General features: G+C 54.1%; 2 protein-coding genes across 3 annotated transcripts; one reads left to right on the forward strand and one right to left on the reverse strand.

The window, feature by feature from the left end:
- The first annotated feature begins 110 nt into the window (after nt 1–110).
- OAZ1 (ornithine decarboxylase antizyme 1) lies at nt 111–3,623 on the forward strand. The gene is given in 6 exon segments (XM_043466073.1): nt 111–349; nt 1,726–1,783; nt 1,785–1,871; nt 2,304–2,476; nt 2,817–2,902; nt 3,074–3,623. Coding segments are annotated over 6 exon segments (684 nt in total). The 5' UTR covers nt 111–203; the 3' UTR covers nt 3,208–3,623.
- A 16-nt stretch (nt 3,624–3,639) lies between these two features.
- On the reverse strand, nt 3,640–11,869 carry PEAK3 (PEAK family member 3). Of its 2 annotated transcripts, none has more exons than XM_043466072.1 (4): nt 11,504–11,869; nt 11,031–11,113; nt 9,642–10,180; nt 3,640–6,689 (listed from the first exon to the last, which is right to left on the reverse strand). In XM_043466072.1, the coding sequence occupies exons 2-4, from the start codon at nt 11,110–11,112 to the stop codon at nt 5,910–5,912; spliced, it is 1,401 nt and encodes a 466-aa protein (XP_043322007.1). In that variant the 5' UTR covers nt 11,113; nt 11,504–11,869; the 3' UTR covers nt 3,640–5,909. The 2 variants fall into 2 exon arrangements, with proteins under 2 accessions (XP_043322007.1, XP_043322006.1); XM_043466071.1 differs by having other exon boundaries at nt 11,031–11,116.
- Nucleotides 11,870–15,816: the final 3,947 nt, after the last annotated feature.

The following is a 15,816-nucleotide window of genomic DNA, read 5'->3' on the forward strand; positions in this document are numbered from 1 at the left end:
GCCGAGAGGGGCGGGCGTGCCTGGGTTTCCCGGAGGCTCCGCACCCTCGTGCGGCCGCGTTCCCGCGGCGTGGGGGCGTGGCCTGAGAGCGTTGTCTATAAAGGTGGGCGGCGACGGCGGCGCCATTTTGCGAACGGCGAGCAGCGGCGGCGGCGCGGAGAAGCGCAGCGGAGGTTTTGCTGGTTTCGGACCCCAGCGGCCGGATGGTGAAATCCTCCCTGCAGCGGATCCTCAACAGCCACTGCTTCGCCAGAGAGAAGGAAGGGGATAAACCCAGCGCCACCGTCCACGCCACCCGCACCATGCCGCTCCTTAGCCTGCACAGCCGCGGAGGCCGCAGCAGCGAGAGGTAAGCGCCCCGCCCCCGCCCGAAGCTTCCAGAAGCGGCGCCGCGCAGGCCCGCAGGGGGCCGGCCTTGGGGCGCCACGGAAGTCCGGGGAGCGCGAGGTCCGCCCCTTTGTCGAGGCCACAATCGTACCGGGGGCGGGGTGGGGGCGGGGCGGGACCGAAGCGGGCAGAGGGGCCTCTGATTGGATTGAGGGGCTTCCAGGGTACCTGGTCGAATTGAGGGGTGTGTGGAGGGGAGCACGGCGGTTTCCGTTTGGATTGGGGGAAGCTTCTAGGGTCCCTGGTCGGGTTTGGGGGGCACCAGAGTTCACGGCACGTTTTAGAGGCGCGGGGGTCGGGTTTGGGGGGCGGCTAGGCTTGAGGGGCGAGGTCGGGCACACGGGTCCGGGGAATCTGGACTTTACGGGCAGACGAGCCCAGCGGAGTGGCCTTTCCCACGGGACGGCGGCCGCCCTGGCGATCCCTTTATAGCCCAGAGGACGCGCGGAGTAGGACAGTGCCACGTAGACGGCGCCCGGGGCCCTTATCTGGGTGAATGCCGGATTGCCCTTCCCCCAGAGGACTGCTATGCCAGGGATGGTTGTGGCCAGGGACGGGGGTCCAGGGGACCTGCGCTCGGCGCGGAGCGCGAGCTCTTTGATGAAAGGGACCCCGAATGGGAGCCGAGGAAAATGGAGGCGACTTTGGGGCTTGTTTACACTGCTCAGCAAATGGCTGCTGGCATTGCCGGCTGCGCGATTGTGAAAATCTCCCCCGGGGCCGAGGGCCCTCTGCCGAGATGACGCAACCGGAGGCCGCGGGGAGCGCACGGGAGGGCGTCTCCGCGGGCCGGGCCCCGCAGCACCTGCGGGGGCACTGGTCGGGCCCCACGTCTCCCGGCGAGTGAAGGGACCGCCGCAGGGACAGCTGCTGCGGACGGACAGGTCAGATCACTAAGAAAAGCTTGCTGGAGCTTCAGGTCGGCTACAGACCGCACAGTGGGAAAGGGGAAGCTGGAGCGCTGGGCTTAGAAAGGGGAAGTAGAACTTGACGCAGAATTGGGTGGGGCGGCGGTTCATGCCAGTCGTGAGATGGTTAAAGGGGGAAAGCACCCCTACCCCCGCCCCCGGGGACGGGTGGGTCTTTAACCAGCGTATCACCCGTGGCGTCTGGTTTGAATGGCCACTTGTTTCTGTGATTGTTTAGCTGCCCCGCCGCCGGATGTTGATTTTTGCGCTCGGTGTGTACGTCGCCCTTGGAAAAGGGAGGCAGGGTCCCTGGTGGACTTGGGCTCTGGAAGACCTTGACCTTCAGTTTGGCCGTATTGGGACGCCAGGCCCTGTTGGCAAAGGCCGCGGGGGTCTCCTCCCAGTGCTGCTCACCTGCTGTCTCCTCCAGTTCCAGGGTCTCCATCAACTGCTGTAGTAACCTGGGTCCAGGGCCTCGGTGGTGCTCCTGATGTCCCTCACCCACCCCTGAAGATCCCAGGTGGGCGAGGGAATAGTCAGAGGGATCACAATCTTTCAGCTAATTTATTTTACTCTGTAAGTATTCCCCTCCCTCTGGACTCCTGGGTACCTGAGCTGGGGGGAATGCGGTCAGACCCACAGTGCCTGCCTCTCAGCAGACGGCAATCATTTGTGCACTTGTCATGTGCTGGGAGCTCTTTTCCTGGTTTATACCCAGTGCTCTGAGCCCAAGATAGAAGGAACAAAGGTGCAAACCACTGCCCAGGCTTTGCCTTAATCTCTAGTAGTTGTTGGCCGCTCATTATAGCACCTTAGCCTCGGGCGCTCTGTGGTCTTGGGCAGAGCTGATGCTGCTCAGAGGCCTCTGTAGCCAGCGTCAGCACTGGGTGGTGGGGTGTGTGAAAGGCCGTTTTGGTACTTTTCTGGGTTGTCGGGGTAGCCAAGGGAAAGATCCCCAACCTGTGAAGGTTGGTGTTTATGGTTGAATGTGATTTTTTTTCTCCGCAGGATAATCGGCTGAATGTAACAGAGGAACTAACGTCTAATAACAAGACGAGGATTTTTAATGTCCAGTCCAGGCTCACAGAGGCCAAACATATTAACTGGAGAGCGGTGCTGAGCAACAGCTGCCTCTACATCGAGATCCCGGGCGGCGCTCTGCCCGAGGGGAGCAAGGACAGGTGAGGGCCGGCGTGTGTGAGAGGAGGAGGGAAGCCTGAGTCAGGAGACAGATGGGTTGTTAATGTTCTGGAATGGGGGTTCCCCTTTTAAGCAGTGGACCAGCAGTTACCACCGAAGGGATGAGGGGAGGGGGTGTTACTGCTGGCCTCAAGTAGGTGGGGCCGGGGCACCCCCAGTGTCTAGGAATGCCCCTTTGAGTGATCTGGCACCAGTGTCCGTAGTGCTTTAGGTGACCCTGGATTAGACCTGGGAGAGATTGGGGTTCAGATGGAAGTGGAAGAATCAGGCTGAGGCCCCGGTAGTGGTGCGGGTGGGCAGCTCCTGATGCTGGAACTTCAGCTTCGCAGTTCTTCTTGAGTTTGCTGAAGAGCAGCTCCATGTTGACCACGTCTTCATTTGCTTCCACAAGAACCGCGATGATCGAGGTAGGTTGACTGTCTTCAGATTCTCCAGGGGTGAGAGGAGGGGGAGGCCAGGCAAGGAGGTGGAGCCCATGGAGTCCAAGACTTAGGCCTTGGTCTCCAGACCCTGGGCTCTGATTGTGGACAGGAGTTCTGACTTAATCGAATCGTATCTCTTCCGTGTCTCTTCTGCAGCCGCCTTGCTCCGTACCTTCAGCTTTTTGGGCTTTGAGATTGTGAGACCGGGGCATCCCCTTGTCCCCAAGAGACCCGACGCTTGCTTCATGGCCTACACGTTTGAGAGAGAGTCCTCGGGTGAGGAGGAGTAGTGCGCGGCCCTGGGGCCGCTCGGGCCTCCGTTGCAGTCCCGTCTGTGTGCTTCGCGCCGTGCCTGCTGCGGGTGGTGTGATCAACTGCGCTGACCAGCGTCAGCCTGCTCACCTGCTGGTTTGTCCGCATGTTGTAATTGTGCAAATAAACGCTCACTCCAAATTAGCCGTGTATTTCTTGAAGTTTAATATTGTGTTTGTGATACTGAAGTATTTGCTTTAATTCTAAATAAAAGTTTATATTTTACTTTTTTATTGCTGGTTTAAGATGATTCAGATTATCCTTGTACTTTGAGGAGTTTCTTATTTGAAAGTCTTTTTGGAACAGTCTTAGGTCTCTTAACTTGGAAAGATAGGTATTAATCTACCCTTCTATTGCTCTCAGAAATCCAAATAAAAGTGATTATCCCTCTTAAGACCTGTGTTGGCTCTATGGTGTTGATGGGCTCTGGGGCCAAGGGAATAGGGGCCTTGGGCTTGCCAGGGGCTGAGGGAGCTGTGCTTGCAAGCAAGAGTTGTGAGGCAGTAAGGCCCTGGTGTCACCTTTGGCCACAGCCAGCTCAACCTGGCTACCTCCATACCTCATCTTCCTGCCACCCCTGGGCAGCTGGTAGCCCGCCCCACCCTGCCTGCCACTCCCCTTTCCCTGGAGCCCTTCCCTGGGGTGACGGAGGCAGGCTGGAGTGGCCTGGTTCCAGGCTGAAGCTGTTTACTGGGCCTTGAGAAGTGGAGCAGGGCAGGGCCTGAGTGGGGCTTTCCCAGGGGTGAAGGGGAAGGAAGGGGTGGGTGTTTGGCTGTGGGCATCCTCAGCCCTCTTAAGGGTCTTGCTGGGGAGGGAGCTCTGCTGGTGGGTGTTCTGACCAGAGCAGAGGTGGGGTCTGAGGCAGTCAGAAGGCAAAGACCCTGCACTGGGTGGGGGTGCTGTGCCTAGTTGCCCAGTTGTCATGGGGTACAACTCTGACCCCATGAGAGACCCTCTGCTAGACTCCTCTGGCCATAGGGATTCTCCAGGCAAGGATACTGGAGTGGGTTGCCATGCACTTCTCCAAGGGATCTCCACCCAGGGGTCGAACCCAGGTCTCCCACATTGTGGGCAGATTCTTTTACCATCTGAGCCACCAGGGAAGGGTGGAGGTAAGGGGGTGGCTGAAGGCCAAAGGCGGCAGCCCCGCAGCGCCACCTGCTGGCTGCATCTGGGGTTGTGCCCTGCAGATTGACAAATAGGTTGCAAAGCAGGTATCTTAGGAGAAATGAATTCAGAGGGATTCAAGTCTATCTGGGGGTTGGGTGGGATATTTGGTTGATTGATGATGGAGTTGGCTTTCAAAGGTCTGGGGAGAGGGCTGGACACACTTCAGTCTGTGTGGGCAGGGCACAGGCAGAGAAAGGGCTTTGGGGTTGGGGTGCTGGAGGATGTACAGGAGTCTGAAGCAGAGCATAGTGGGGAGGTATATCAGCAGAAGGAACAGTGGGTAAGGTCTGGAGGCCAGAAAGCACCTACACAGAGGGGTGATGTGCCAGGAGAGGTTGGCCGGACAGCATGTGGAGTCTTTAGACAAACCCCTTGTGTTTTGAAGGTACTAGGGAGCCATGGGAGAGGTCTGAGCAGGGGAGGGACCAGGTTACACCTGGGGATTAGAAGGTTCCCCCTAGCATCACCATGGCTGGTGAAGGGGCATGACTGGAGACCCCACACAAGGGCATTGGGACCCCTCAGGGCTCCTGTATCTACTTTTCAGAAGTACACACTGAGACTTCCTCATTCTCTCCCTCAGGTCCCTGATGAGTCTGTAAACAACTTTGTTTATTCTATCATTCTATGCTATTAAACACTTAGCGTGTGTTAAGTATGGGCAGGGCCTCAGAACTCAACCTGATGGGTGAGGTGAACAGGTGACAAAGAGATGAATAAATAACTTGCAGGTGGTGACAAGTGCTTTGGTGGGAAGCATGGCCAGGAACTGGAGAGGGCCCAGGAGGGTCAACTTTATTTGCTTGCAAGAGGTGAGATTCAGCAAGTCCGGTAGAGGAAACAGCCAGTGCAAAGACTTGGTGGCTAGACAGAATTTAGTGTCACAGAGGGGGAGCAAGGAGGCCACAGTGGATGGAGGGAGTAGAGGGGGTGGGCATGGGAACCAGGAGAGCATGTGGGCAGGTGAGCTCAGACCCTGCTGGGGTAGGCTGGCTATCTCAGGTTCCAGAGACCTCTCTCCCCATGGAAGCCTCCAGCAGTTCTTGACAAGCTGTTGACAGTTCACACCACCATCCTCAGTGCAAGGGCAGGCTCCAGATCCTTTGGGAGGAGTGTCCACATTGCCATGGATACACTGACCATCAGACCATAGTACCACAAGGGCACCTGGCTTCTACTGAAAGGCAGTGGGAGGGGTTCCAGCCACTGGGAGAGGCATGAACTGGCAGTGACTCCACGCGTGGAAGAGGGGTGGGCTCCTCTGAAAGCCTCTACAGGCACTGGCCATTAGGCCCCAGCCCTGGAAGGGGGCAACTGCATTCTGGGGGGTAATGCGGGGGGGATTGGGCCTAATTTCCCAACTGCATTCTTTGCTGGCCTGTTGGTCCCTTCTGAAAGAGGGCGTCCACCCTATGATGGATTCACCAGCCACCAGTTCCAGCCCTGGGAGGTTGAGGGGGGCCTGCCACTTGGAGAGGCCCTGGAACAGGTGCGTCACTCACAGGCAAGGTCAGTCCCACAGCAGACTGAGAGCGAGGTCCACTGAGGCCGCTGTGGCCTCCATCAGGTATTCACAGCAGAGCCAGTCCTCCAGACCGGGCACCTCCCCACCCACGGCCCGCTCGGCCAGGTGCAGGACCAGCATGGTTCGGCGCACCTGCAGCCAGGACCCCAGTGGGGCTCCGTGGCTGCGCAGCTCGGGTCCAGGCCCCCAGAGCAGCGCCTGCAGTGCGCCGCGTGTCCGGGCCGCTGAGGGCCGCACGCGGGTCAGCTGGGCCGCCAGACGCTCCAGGCCTGTGGCCACGGGTGTGGCCAAGGGCACTCCCGGGCCAAGCAGCTCTCGGAGCAGGCGGCCCAGCTGCCGTGCGTGGATGCCAGGGGTGCCGGGAGGCCGTGGGTGAATGCGTCTGAAGTCCGCAAGAAGCAGGCGCGGGGGCCCGGTGGCCGTGCAGCCCCGAGGCGCCACCAGCAGGAGGTTCTCGGGCCGCAGCTCGGCCAGGGCCGCACCCAGTGCCTCCAGGCACTCCAGGGCAGCGCTCAGCTGCAGCAGCAGCAGGGCCACGGTCTTCGTGAACTCCTCGGGTGGCCGAGCGCCTGCCTCCACAAGCCACTGGGCCACAGTGAGCTCTGGCACCTCGGCCACTAGGGCCACACTGCCGCTCCAGGGCGCCTCAGGCAGTGCACCCTCGGGCAGCAGGCCGCACAGCCCCTGGAGGTTGAAATGCGGGCGCAGAGAGAACTGTAGCTCCAGGCCCCAGGGGTGGGGCTCCTCAGCTCCTGGCTTGGGCACCTGTGGGACAGAGGGGGCCTTCAGAGCCTGGCCACAGAGCCCCTCCACCCTGAAAACCAGCATAGCTTACCCAGAGGCTCTACCTGTTCTGAAACCTTCCCACCCACCGCAACTTGCCCCACTATCGCTAATCACTCCAGAAGCAAGGTTCTTGTTAATTCAGATATTGTTCGCCAACATGATTTAAGGAAAACTACACCTGGGAGGATGATGCTATGAGTCTTCCCTGGCGGCTCAGATGGTAAAGAATCTGCCTTCAACACGGGAGACCCAGGTTTGATACCTGGGTCAGGGAAGATTCCCTGGAGAATGGAATGGCTACCCACTTCAGTGGGAGAATTCTTGTCTGGAGAATCCCATGGACAGAGGAGCCTGGTGGGCTATAGTCCATGGGTTTTCAAAGAGTCAGACACGACTGAGTGACTAACACTAACAGTACACCAGGGAGGAGGTGTTTAACGGCTAACGTTTCCAGCCTGCCAAAGGGTATCCATCACTTGTGCTTGCCACTTGGTAAGGAGGAAGGTGACAGCAAAGGTGCTGGAGCTGGGCTGTTCAGTAGAAATACAGCTCAGGCCACAGTGTAGTTCAAAATTTCCAGTAGCCACATTTTAAAAAGTGAAAAGAAACAGGTGAAAGTAACTTTCTTTCTTCTTTCTCTTCTTTTTAATATTCACTAGTTTAATTTTTTAGATTTGCATGTAATTGAAAACATACAGGATTTGTCTTTTATTTCACTAAGTATAATACCCTCCTGTGGTGTTGGAGAAGACTCTTGAGAGTCCCTTGGACAGCAAGGAGATCAAACCAGTTGATCCTAAAGGAAATCAGTCCTGAATATTCAATGAAAGGACTGATGCTGAAGCTGAAGCTCTAATACCTTGGCTGCCTGTTTCGAAGAACTGACTCATGAAAAAGACCCTGATGCTAGGAAAGATTAAAGGCAGGAGGAGAAGGGGACGACAGAGGATGAGATAGTTGGATGGCATAACCGACTCAATAGACATGAGTGTGAGCAAGCTCCAGGAGTTGGTGATGGACAGGGATGTCTGGCATGAGGCATTCCATGGATGGTGTCACAAACAGACACAACTGAGTGACTGAACTGAACTGATAATGCCCTCCAGGTTCATCTATGTTGCAAGTGGCAAAATTACATTTTTTTTAATGGCAGATTAGTAGTAGTCCATTGTATATATATTCCACATCTTCTGTTGATGGACACTGAGGTTGCTTCCATGTCTTGGCTATTGTAAATAATGTTGCTATGAACACTGGGGGCACATAGATATTTTCTAATGAGTGTTTCTGTTTTTTTCTAGATATATACTCAGAATTAGAGTTGTTGGATTATATGCAGTTCTATTTTTAGTTTTCTGAGGAACTTCTAAACTGTTTTCCACAGTGGCCACATCATTTTACATTCCCATCAACGGTGTACAGGATTCTCTTCTCTCCACATCCTTGCCAACATTTGTTGTCTGTGGTCTTTTTGATGATGGTCATTCTGACAGGTGTGAGGTGATACCTCCTTATGGTTTTGCTTTACATTTCTCTGATTAGTGATGTTGATCATCTTTTCATGTACTTGTTGACCATCTGTATGTCTTCTTTGGAAAAATGTCTCTTCAGGTCTTCTGCCTAGTTTTTCATTAGCTTTTTTTTTTTTTTAATTGAGTTGTATGAGCTTGAAAATAACTTTCATAATCTATTTTACTTAATCCAATATATCCAGAATATTATCATTCAACAGGTCATCAATGAAAAAAATATTAGTGAGATGTTTTACATGATTGTTATTGATATTAAATCTTTGAGACCTGGTGTATATTTGGCACTCAAAGCACACCTCAGTCAGGACCAGCCCCATTTCAAGTGCTCAGAAGTCACCCATGGCCAGCAGCTGCAGTACTGGTCAGCAAAGCTCCTTCTAGAAAGTAGAACATCAACTCTGGAGATTACATTTGAATCACTTTGGGGTAGGGGTTAAAAAGCACAGGTGCTGAGGTGGGGCACTGGGAGTGTGTATTTTAAAAATAAAGTCCCTTGGGACTTCTCTGGTGGTCTAGTGGTTAGGACTCCAAGCTTCCAGTGCAGGAGGTTCAGGTTCAATTCCTGGTTGGGGAACTAAGATCCCCCACGCCATGTGGCATGGCCAAAAAAACCCCCAAAACAACCAACACAACAACTCCCCAGGGGCCTCTGAGATGGAACGAGGATCAAGCTGTCAACTAAAGAACTCATAGCTAGCAACAACTTACTTCCTCCACACTCCCATCTGTAAAATGGGTTCATAATAGCACAATCTGTCAAATGGATGAGGTTCCTCCAAAATGGTGACATGTCTGACTCTTGGTGGTCACATTTATTTGACAGGAATTTTTTTTCCCTTGGTGGTGCATAAAACAGAAGCACCATAATAAAATATGGTGATGCTTGCATGAGGATTAGCTGAATGAAAGTGCTGAAATCTCCTCAGAACAGCACAGGACATGAAGGAACAGTGCTCAGTACATTTTGTTGAAGATGTTGATGATGGAAAGTGGTATCTATCAGCTGGCAGTGGGTTTCTAGCGTTAGAATTTACTGGGAAGTGAGTTCAAAGGCAGACTCCTGAAGACTTCCCAAGAGGTCCAGTGGTTAAGATTCCTAGCTTCTACTACAGAAGGTGCGGGTTCAATCCCTGGTCGGGGAACTAAGATCCCACATGCCCCGTGGCAGGAAAAAAAAAAAAAAAAAGCGGATTCCTGAGCCCCTGAAAGGCCTGTGGAGATTTTAACAAGACTTCCAGGTGACTCGAATGTAAGTGGCCCCACACCTTAGAAACGTGATTCCTAGGACTGACGGTGTTAGCTGCAAAATAAGCAATTAGGCCAGAGAAGGAAGGCCCTGGGTTATGCCTTGGAGGGGAAACTGGGGAAACTGGGGAAACCTCCGGGGGGCGGGGCTCACCTTGGCAGCCAGGAGATGCCACGCCTCCTCATGCACGCGTACCAAGCGGTAGTAGAGGTAGTCCCCGCTCTCCACACAGGGCGAGCTGTCCAGGAGGCGGAAGCCGTGGTCTGGCCGGCAGGGGCCTGGGTGGCCCCCCAGGAGCCGGGTGTGCAGCCGGGCGTGCACGACGCGGAGACCCTCCAGCTGGCGGGCCTCCAGAGCGGCGTGCACGGCCTCCGGGTGGTGCAGGTCGTGGAGGGAGAGGCCCAGTTCGGTGTCCAGCGAGCTGAAGGGCAGCTCTGCAGGCGGCTGGGCTGGCCCCGCCCTGTCGTCGTCTGCCTGGCTCTCATCCACACTGCGGGACCCCACAAGGGGCTTCCGAGGCGGCCCTGCTCGAGTGAGGCTGGGGCTGGAGGCTTTGTGGGTAGGCAGGGACTGGGTCCTGGTGAGGGTCTTCTTGGGCAGGGGTGGGGGCAGGGGCTGCGGGTCAGTCACGGGGGGCTCAGATGTCCGTGGGCGGCAGGCCTTGGAGGGCAGCAGGTGGATGCGGACCTCACCTGGGCGGGGGAAGCAGTGGGGGAAGGGCGTGAGTACATGGGGAGTGGGTGCACAGGACTCTACCCTCGACCATAATTCCTTCATCTCTAAAATGGAAAAAATAGTGACTTCTCTAGTGGTGCAGTGGTTAAGACTCCGTGTTGCCCCTGCAGGGGGCGCTGGTTCCATCCCTGAGCAGGGAAATAAGATCCCACATGCCACGGAAGTGGGGTGGGGGTAGCCAAAACAAATTTTTTTGACTGGAAAAAAACAGGGAGTTCCTAGGTGGTCCAGCGCTCTTACTGCTGGGGCCGGGGTTCAATCCCTGGTCAGGGAACTGAGATCCCGCAAAACCGCACTGCAACGCCAAAAAAAGAAAATACCAAAGCTCAACTACTTTGTGCCCTGTGAGTTAAGGATGCCATCTCCAATTTGCAAATAAGGAAACAAAGCTTCAGAGGAGTGACAAGTCAGTGGCAGAGAAACATCCGGCCCCCACTTTCCTGTCTGGTTCTGGCCAGGTGACTGAGCCTCTCTGAGCTCCAGTTTCCTCATTTTTAGAAACTGGCGATCCAGCTTTTTTTTTTTTTTAAACAAAGAGTTTTATTAAAATAGTTAAAAAGCTGCTATACGGGACTTCCCTGGTGGTTCAGTGGTTAAGACTCTGTGCTCCCAATGCAGGGGGCCCAGAACTAGCCAGATATTGCAACTACAACCCAGCACAACCAAATAAATAAATATTTTTAAAAAGCTGCTATAATCGAGTTAAATGATTCCTTAGATGGTAATGAAAGACCCAGCCTTCCTGTTCTGGCTGCCTTACCGGCCACCTGTCCCACCGCCCACCGAGGGCCCCTCCCAGGCTCTCACCAAGGTTGCTGTACGTGTGCTGTGCTGAACAGGTGGGGGTGTTGGCCCCAGGCATCTTGGTGGGTGGCTCCAGGTTGCTCATGCTGCTGGGGGGTCAGAGTGGATGGCATATGTGTGAGGGGCCCCCCTGCTGTGAGGCCCTTGGGAGGGTTGCTTGACCTCTCTGGGTGAATGTCGCCCATCAACCTTTCCGGGCAGCAGGAAGGACCTTGTACTCTTGTGATAGAGACAAAATGTCCAGCTGGGAGGGCAAGACATCTAGGGGGCAGGGGTAGCATCTGGGGGCCGGTGACAATACCCAGGGACCCGTACTTAGGCCTTGTCTGCAGAGCTCAGCCCCCTCAAGCCGTGCAGTCACCAACAGCAGCCTGACCCCTAGCTCTGCCCCACCTAGATTCTAGGTCACCCCAGCCTTGAAAAGCAGCTGCTTCCGCCCAGCCCCCGCCTTATCCCCCCCTCCAGGAGCGCCCTACCTTTAGGACTGGCGTGACCTGGGGCAGGAGGGCCCTTGAGGACCAACTCCCAATAGCTGCAGCTCCTGGCCTCTCGGACTGTCTGACCGGTCCCTGCAGTGAACCGGAAACGCCAGGGCAACTGTTAGACCACAGGCCCAGACGGGAGGGGGCCTTTCTGCAGTACTTCCCCATGAAGGCTGCTGGGCTCCAGGGCTGAAATCTGATGGGAGGAGAAGGGAAGACGGGCCGAGTTCCTGAAGGTTACAGGAGGTGGGCAGCCGAGAGGACCGAGCCCTGAGAGGTTGGGGGGAATCGAGGCTTTTAAGACTCCCCCACCTTTGGGGAGGCAGGGAACCTCAGAAGTGAAGGTTCAAGGAGAAATTCAGCCAGGTGACCTTTCCTCGGTGGTTTTCACTTCCTCCGAAGCCACTTCCCCTTCTGCAGGATCATCTGAGAAGCCCCCAGAATGCATGCCCCTACTCCTCACCCATCCCAGGACCCTTGGCAGGTACTGCTCTGTTTGAGCCCCAGTTCTGTGACTTGCAGTGTGACTTTGGGCCAGTCACCACTCCTGTGTTCCAGCAAATACAGAAAAATGGCTCCTGTTTGCTGTCTCCAGCCACACTAGCTGGATTTGTTTTTTTAATTTAATCAACTCACTTCCCTTCCCCCCCACCACCTTAATGCATTGATTTAGAAAAAGGCATTTAATAGTAGAATTGCCATACATGGAAAATCAAGAAATGGTGAACATCCAGGGAAAGCCAGACAGTGTGAAATTCTAACTTAAGTACATGCTGTCTAAACTGTCTGGGGGCCTGAGGCTTACCCTACCGGCTCGGAGGCGTGAGTGGCATCTCTCTGAAACCTAGCCTCTTCCCCTCTGTAGAGGAAGAACCAAGAAGTCACTGTGGTTGAGAAGATGCAAAGACATTTTTGTTTTGTAGTCTGAGCATCTTCCATGCTGAGCTTCTCCTCCTGCACCATCTCATTTCCCTTAGAGGGCTGGAGTCCACGCAGGGTCACACAGCAGGTCCAAGGTGGGCTGAGAGGTCTACAGGGCATTACTGGGTGACCCCTGGGTGTGTGGAAGGAGACAAATCCATCTCATGGAGTCCCCCACATTTTGGGCCACACTGACCTGCTGACCCTCAGCATTTCCAGTGTGAGGGTCCATAACTTGATTCAATATTTTTTCTTTAGCAGCACTCAGCTTCTGTAATTCACAGAATGGATGTTCTTTGTCTTTAATCCATGGGGCAGCCTGTGATTTGGGTGGATTTCAGAATCATGCAGTGGGAGGACTGTGAGCTTGCGGAAGGGTCTGTGAATTATGCCCGACAAGGATTCCACAAATCCTAGACTGTTTCAGGCAGACCAGACTGGACCAGAGGTACTGAGGAAATGGCCTCCTCACTGCCCAAACCCCTGCTGATTACCAGTTCTTATTCTTCCCTTCATAAGACCCTGGGGCAGGGGGAGGGGTAGTCACCCAGCCAGGCCACAGCTCCAATCCAGGATTAATTAGGGTTCAGCAAGCAAGGCACTCACTTCAGGCACAGAATTTAAGGTGATGCCAACAAAACAAAATACCCCAGTAATCAAGATAAATAACATTTTGTTGTTGCTGTTCCTCACTAAGTCGGGTCTGACTCTCTGCAACCCCATGGACTGCAGCACGCGCGGCTTCCCTGTCCTTCACTATCTCCCTGATGTTGCTCAGATTCATGTCCATTGAGTTGGTGATGCTATCCAAACATCTCGTCCTCTATCGCTCCCTTCTCCTCCTGCCTTCAATCTTTCCCAGCATCAGGGCCTTTTCCGATGAGTCTGCTCTTCCCATCAGGTAGCCAAAGTATTGGAGCTTTGGCTTCAGCATCAGTCCCAATGAATATTCAGGGTTGATTTCCTTTAGGATTGCCTGGTTTGATCTCCTTGTTGTCCAAGGGACCATCAACAGTCTTTTCCAGCACCACAATTCAAAGGCATCGGTGTTCAGCATTCTTTATGGTCCAGCTCTCACATCCATACATGACTACTAGAAAAACCATACCTTTGACTATAGGCACTTTTGTTGGCAGAGTGATGTCTTAAATAACATTGTAATATAATATTAAAAAAATCTTATTGCAAACGGTGGCCCTTGGGCTGGTGGCTGTTCTTGTAAATAAAGTTTTGTTGGAATGAGGGGCAGCATTAGGGTATGGGGAGTGAGGCAGGGTCATGCCAAGGCAGAGTGGATCTTTATTTAAAAGGTTGGTATTCTGTTCATTGTGGACTTGGGGCATGAATTGATTCCATTTGTTGATTAGTGATCTTTTTTAAAAATTCTTTTTATTTTTGAATTTTATTTGGCTGCATCAGGTCTTAGTTGCAGCACACGGATCTTCATTGCTTAATGTCGGGTCTTTTCTTTTTGGCTCATGGACTCTCTAGCTGTGATGTCCATGTTCAGTAGTTTTGGCGTTCAGGCTTAGCTGCCCTGTGGCATGTGGGATCTTAGTTCCCTGACCAGGGATGGAACCTGCATCCCCTGCATTGCAAGGTAGATTCTTAACCACTGAACCACCAGGGAGATCCCTAGACTATTGATCTTGATGACTGAGATCTGGGCACCCCCTGAAATTTTATGCTCAGGGTCAGTGCCTCACTTGCCTCACCCTGGGGTGGGATAGGGGAAGGCCGCAGAGGGGCCAGGCTGGAACAAGCAGTGACATCCCTGGGGACTTCTCCACCCAAGACAGGCAGGGTTGGGGGGAACTAGTGTCTGGGACCCCCTCAAGATGGCCGCCCTTGGAGTGGGTGGGGGGCTTTGTGATGAAGGAGAGCAGTTGCCTGCTAACATCTGCTCAGCACCCCAACATCCCCAGCACACCGTCAAGCCCAAGTGGACAGTCCTCCCCTTCAGCCTAGAAATGGGGAATGCCTGCTTCAGCTCACCCTCAAATGTGTGTGTCACCCCCACAGTGGCCCCGTCTGGCTACCCCAGCTCGGGGTCAGGCCCTCTGCAGATCCTAAAGCTGTTCTTTCATTTGAAGAGTATTTTTGGAGCACTGCAGGAGCTGAGGCCAAACTCCCTGCATCCCTGGCATTACCCAGAGCAGGGTTCCCGATGCCAGGTGCTCCCAAATTTTCCATGACTTGGCATTTCTGAGAAAAACGCCTCAGTTTTGGTGCCAGGCAGGGTTACAGTCCCCAAAGGTGTCCATCTCCAGGACCTGTGAATATGTTAGGTAGCATGACAGGGGGAAATGAAGGTTGCAGATTAGATGAGGATGAGAGTGACACTGGATTCCTCGGGGGTCCTTATAAAAGGGAGGGGGAGGGTCAGGGCAGAGAGAGATGGGAGATGCTGTGTTGCTGCTCTGAGGATGGAGGGAGAGGCAGGGAGCCAGGGATGCAGTGCCTCTAGAAGCTGGAAAAGGCAGGAGCCTCCGGAAGGAACCAACTGCCAATCCATTTTAGACTTCTGAGCCCCAGAGCTGTTGAATGATGAATCTCGGTTGTTGTAAGCCATTAAGTTTTGTTACAACGGCTGTAGGAGGCTCATCCAGTTCCCTGCATGAAAGAGGACCACAATCCTCCAGTTTATGGATGTGCACACTGCACAGAGTGGGGGCACGACTTCCCCCAGAGCACACAGCACTCAGGTCACACACACCCATCCGAGGGGCCCCACCTTGGGTTTCTGGCCACGAACTGGATGGGACCCCTTCTGCTGTCCTTGGACACCTGAGGAAGGAGTACCCCTCTGCTTCATCCCAAAGATAAGACAGGATTCAGGAAATCCTGGATCATTGTATCTGGTTTGAACCAGGGACTCAGATGGCCCCTGTGGATGAGGAAACCAAGGCACAGGAGGAGGCAGTCTTTCACCTGCCTTTGCTGCAGCACCATAGGGGAGATGAGTCCCGGAGGCAGGGTCCTACGGCCCAGCCCGCCCACTCCCACCTGACTTCTTGAAATCAGGCTTGGAGGGGTTGCCCCACAGTGCCCCCCTCATCCCCTTTTCTGTTTCTGTCTCCTGCGGGGCAGGAAGGCAGTTTCTTCCCATGTTCAAATGAAGCAACTGAGGTCTTGGGACTTTTCTGTTGGTCCAGTGGTTAAGACTCTGTGCTCCCAATGCAGGGGACCCAGGTTCGATCCCTGGTCAGGGAACTAGATCCTATATGCTGCAACTAAAGATTTCACTTGCTGCAATGAAGATAGAAGATCCCGCGTGCTGCCACCAAGGCCTGGTGCAGCCCAATAAATAAATTTTTTTTTTAATAAATATTTTAAGAAAGAAAGAAACCAAGTCCCAGAGAGTGACCCTGGGGTGTGGGAGGTTG

Source organism: Cervus canadensis, chromosome 4, assembly GCF_019320065.1.
Source record: "Cervus canadensis isolate Bull #8, Minnesota chromosome 4, ASM1932006v1, whole genome shotgun sequence".
Classification (NCBI taxonomy): domain Eukaryota; kingdom Metazoa; phylum Chordata; class Mammalia; order Artiodactyla; family Cervidae; genus Cervus; species Cervus canadensis.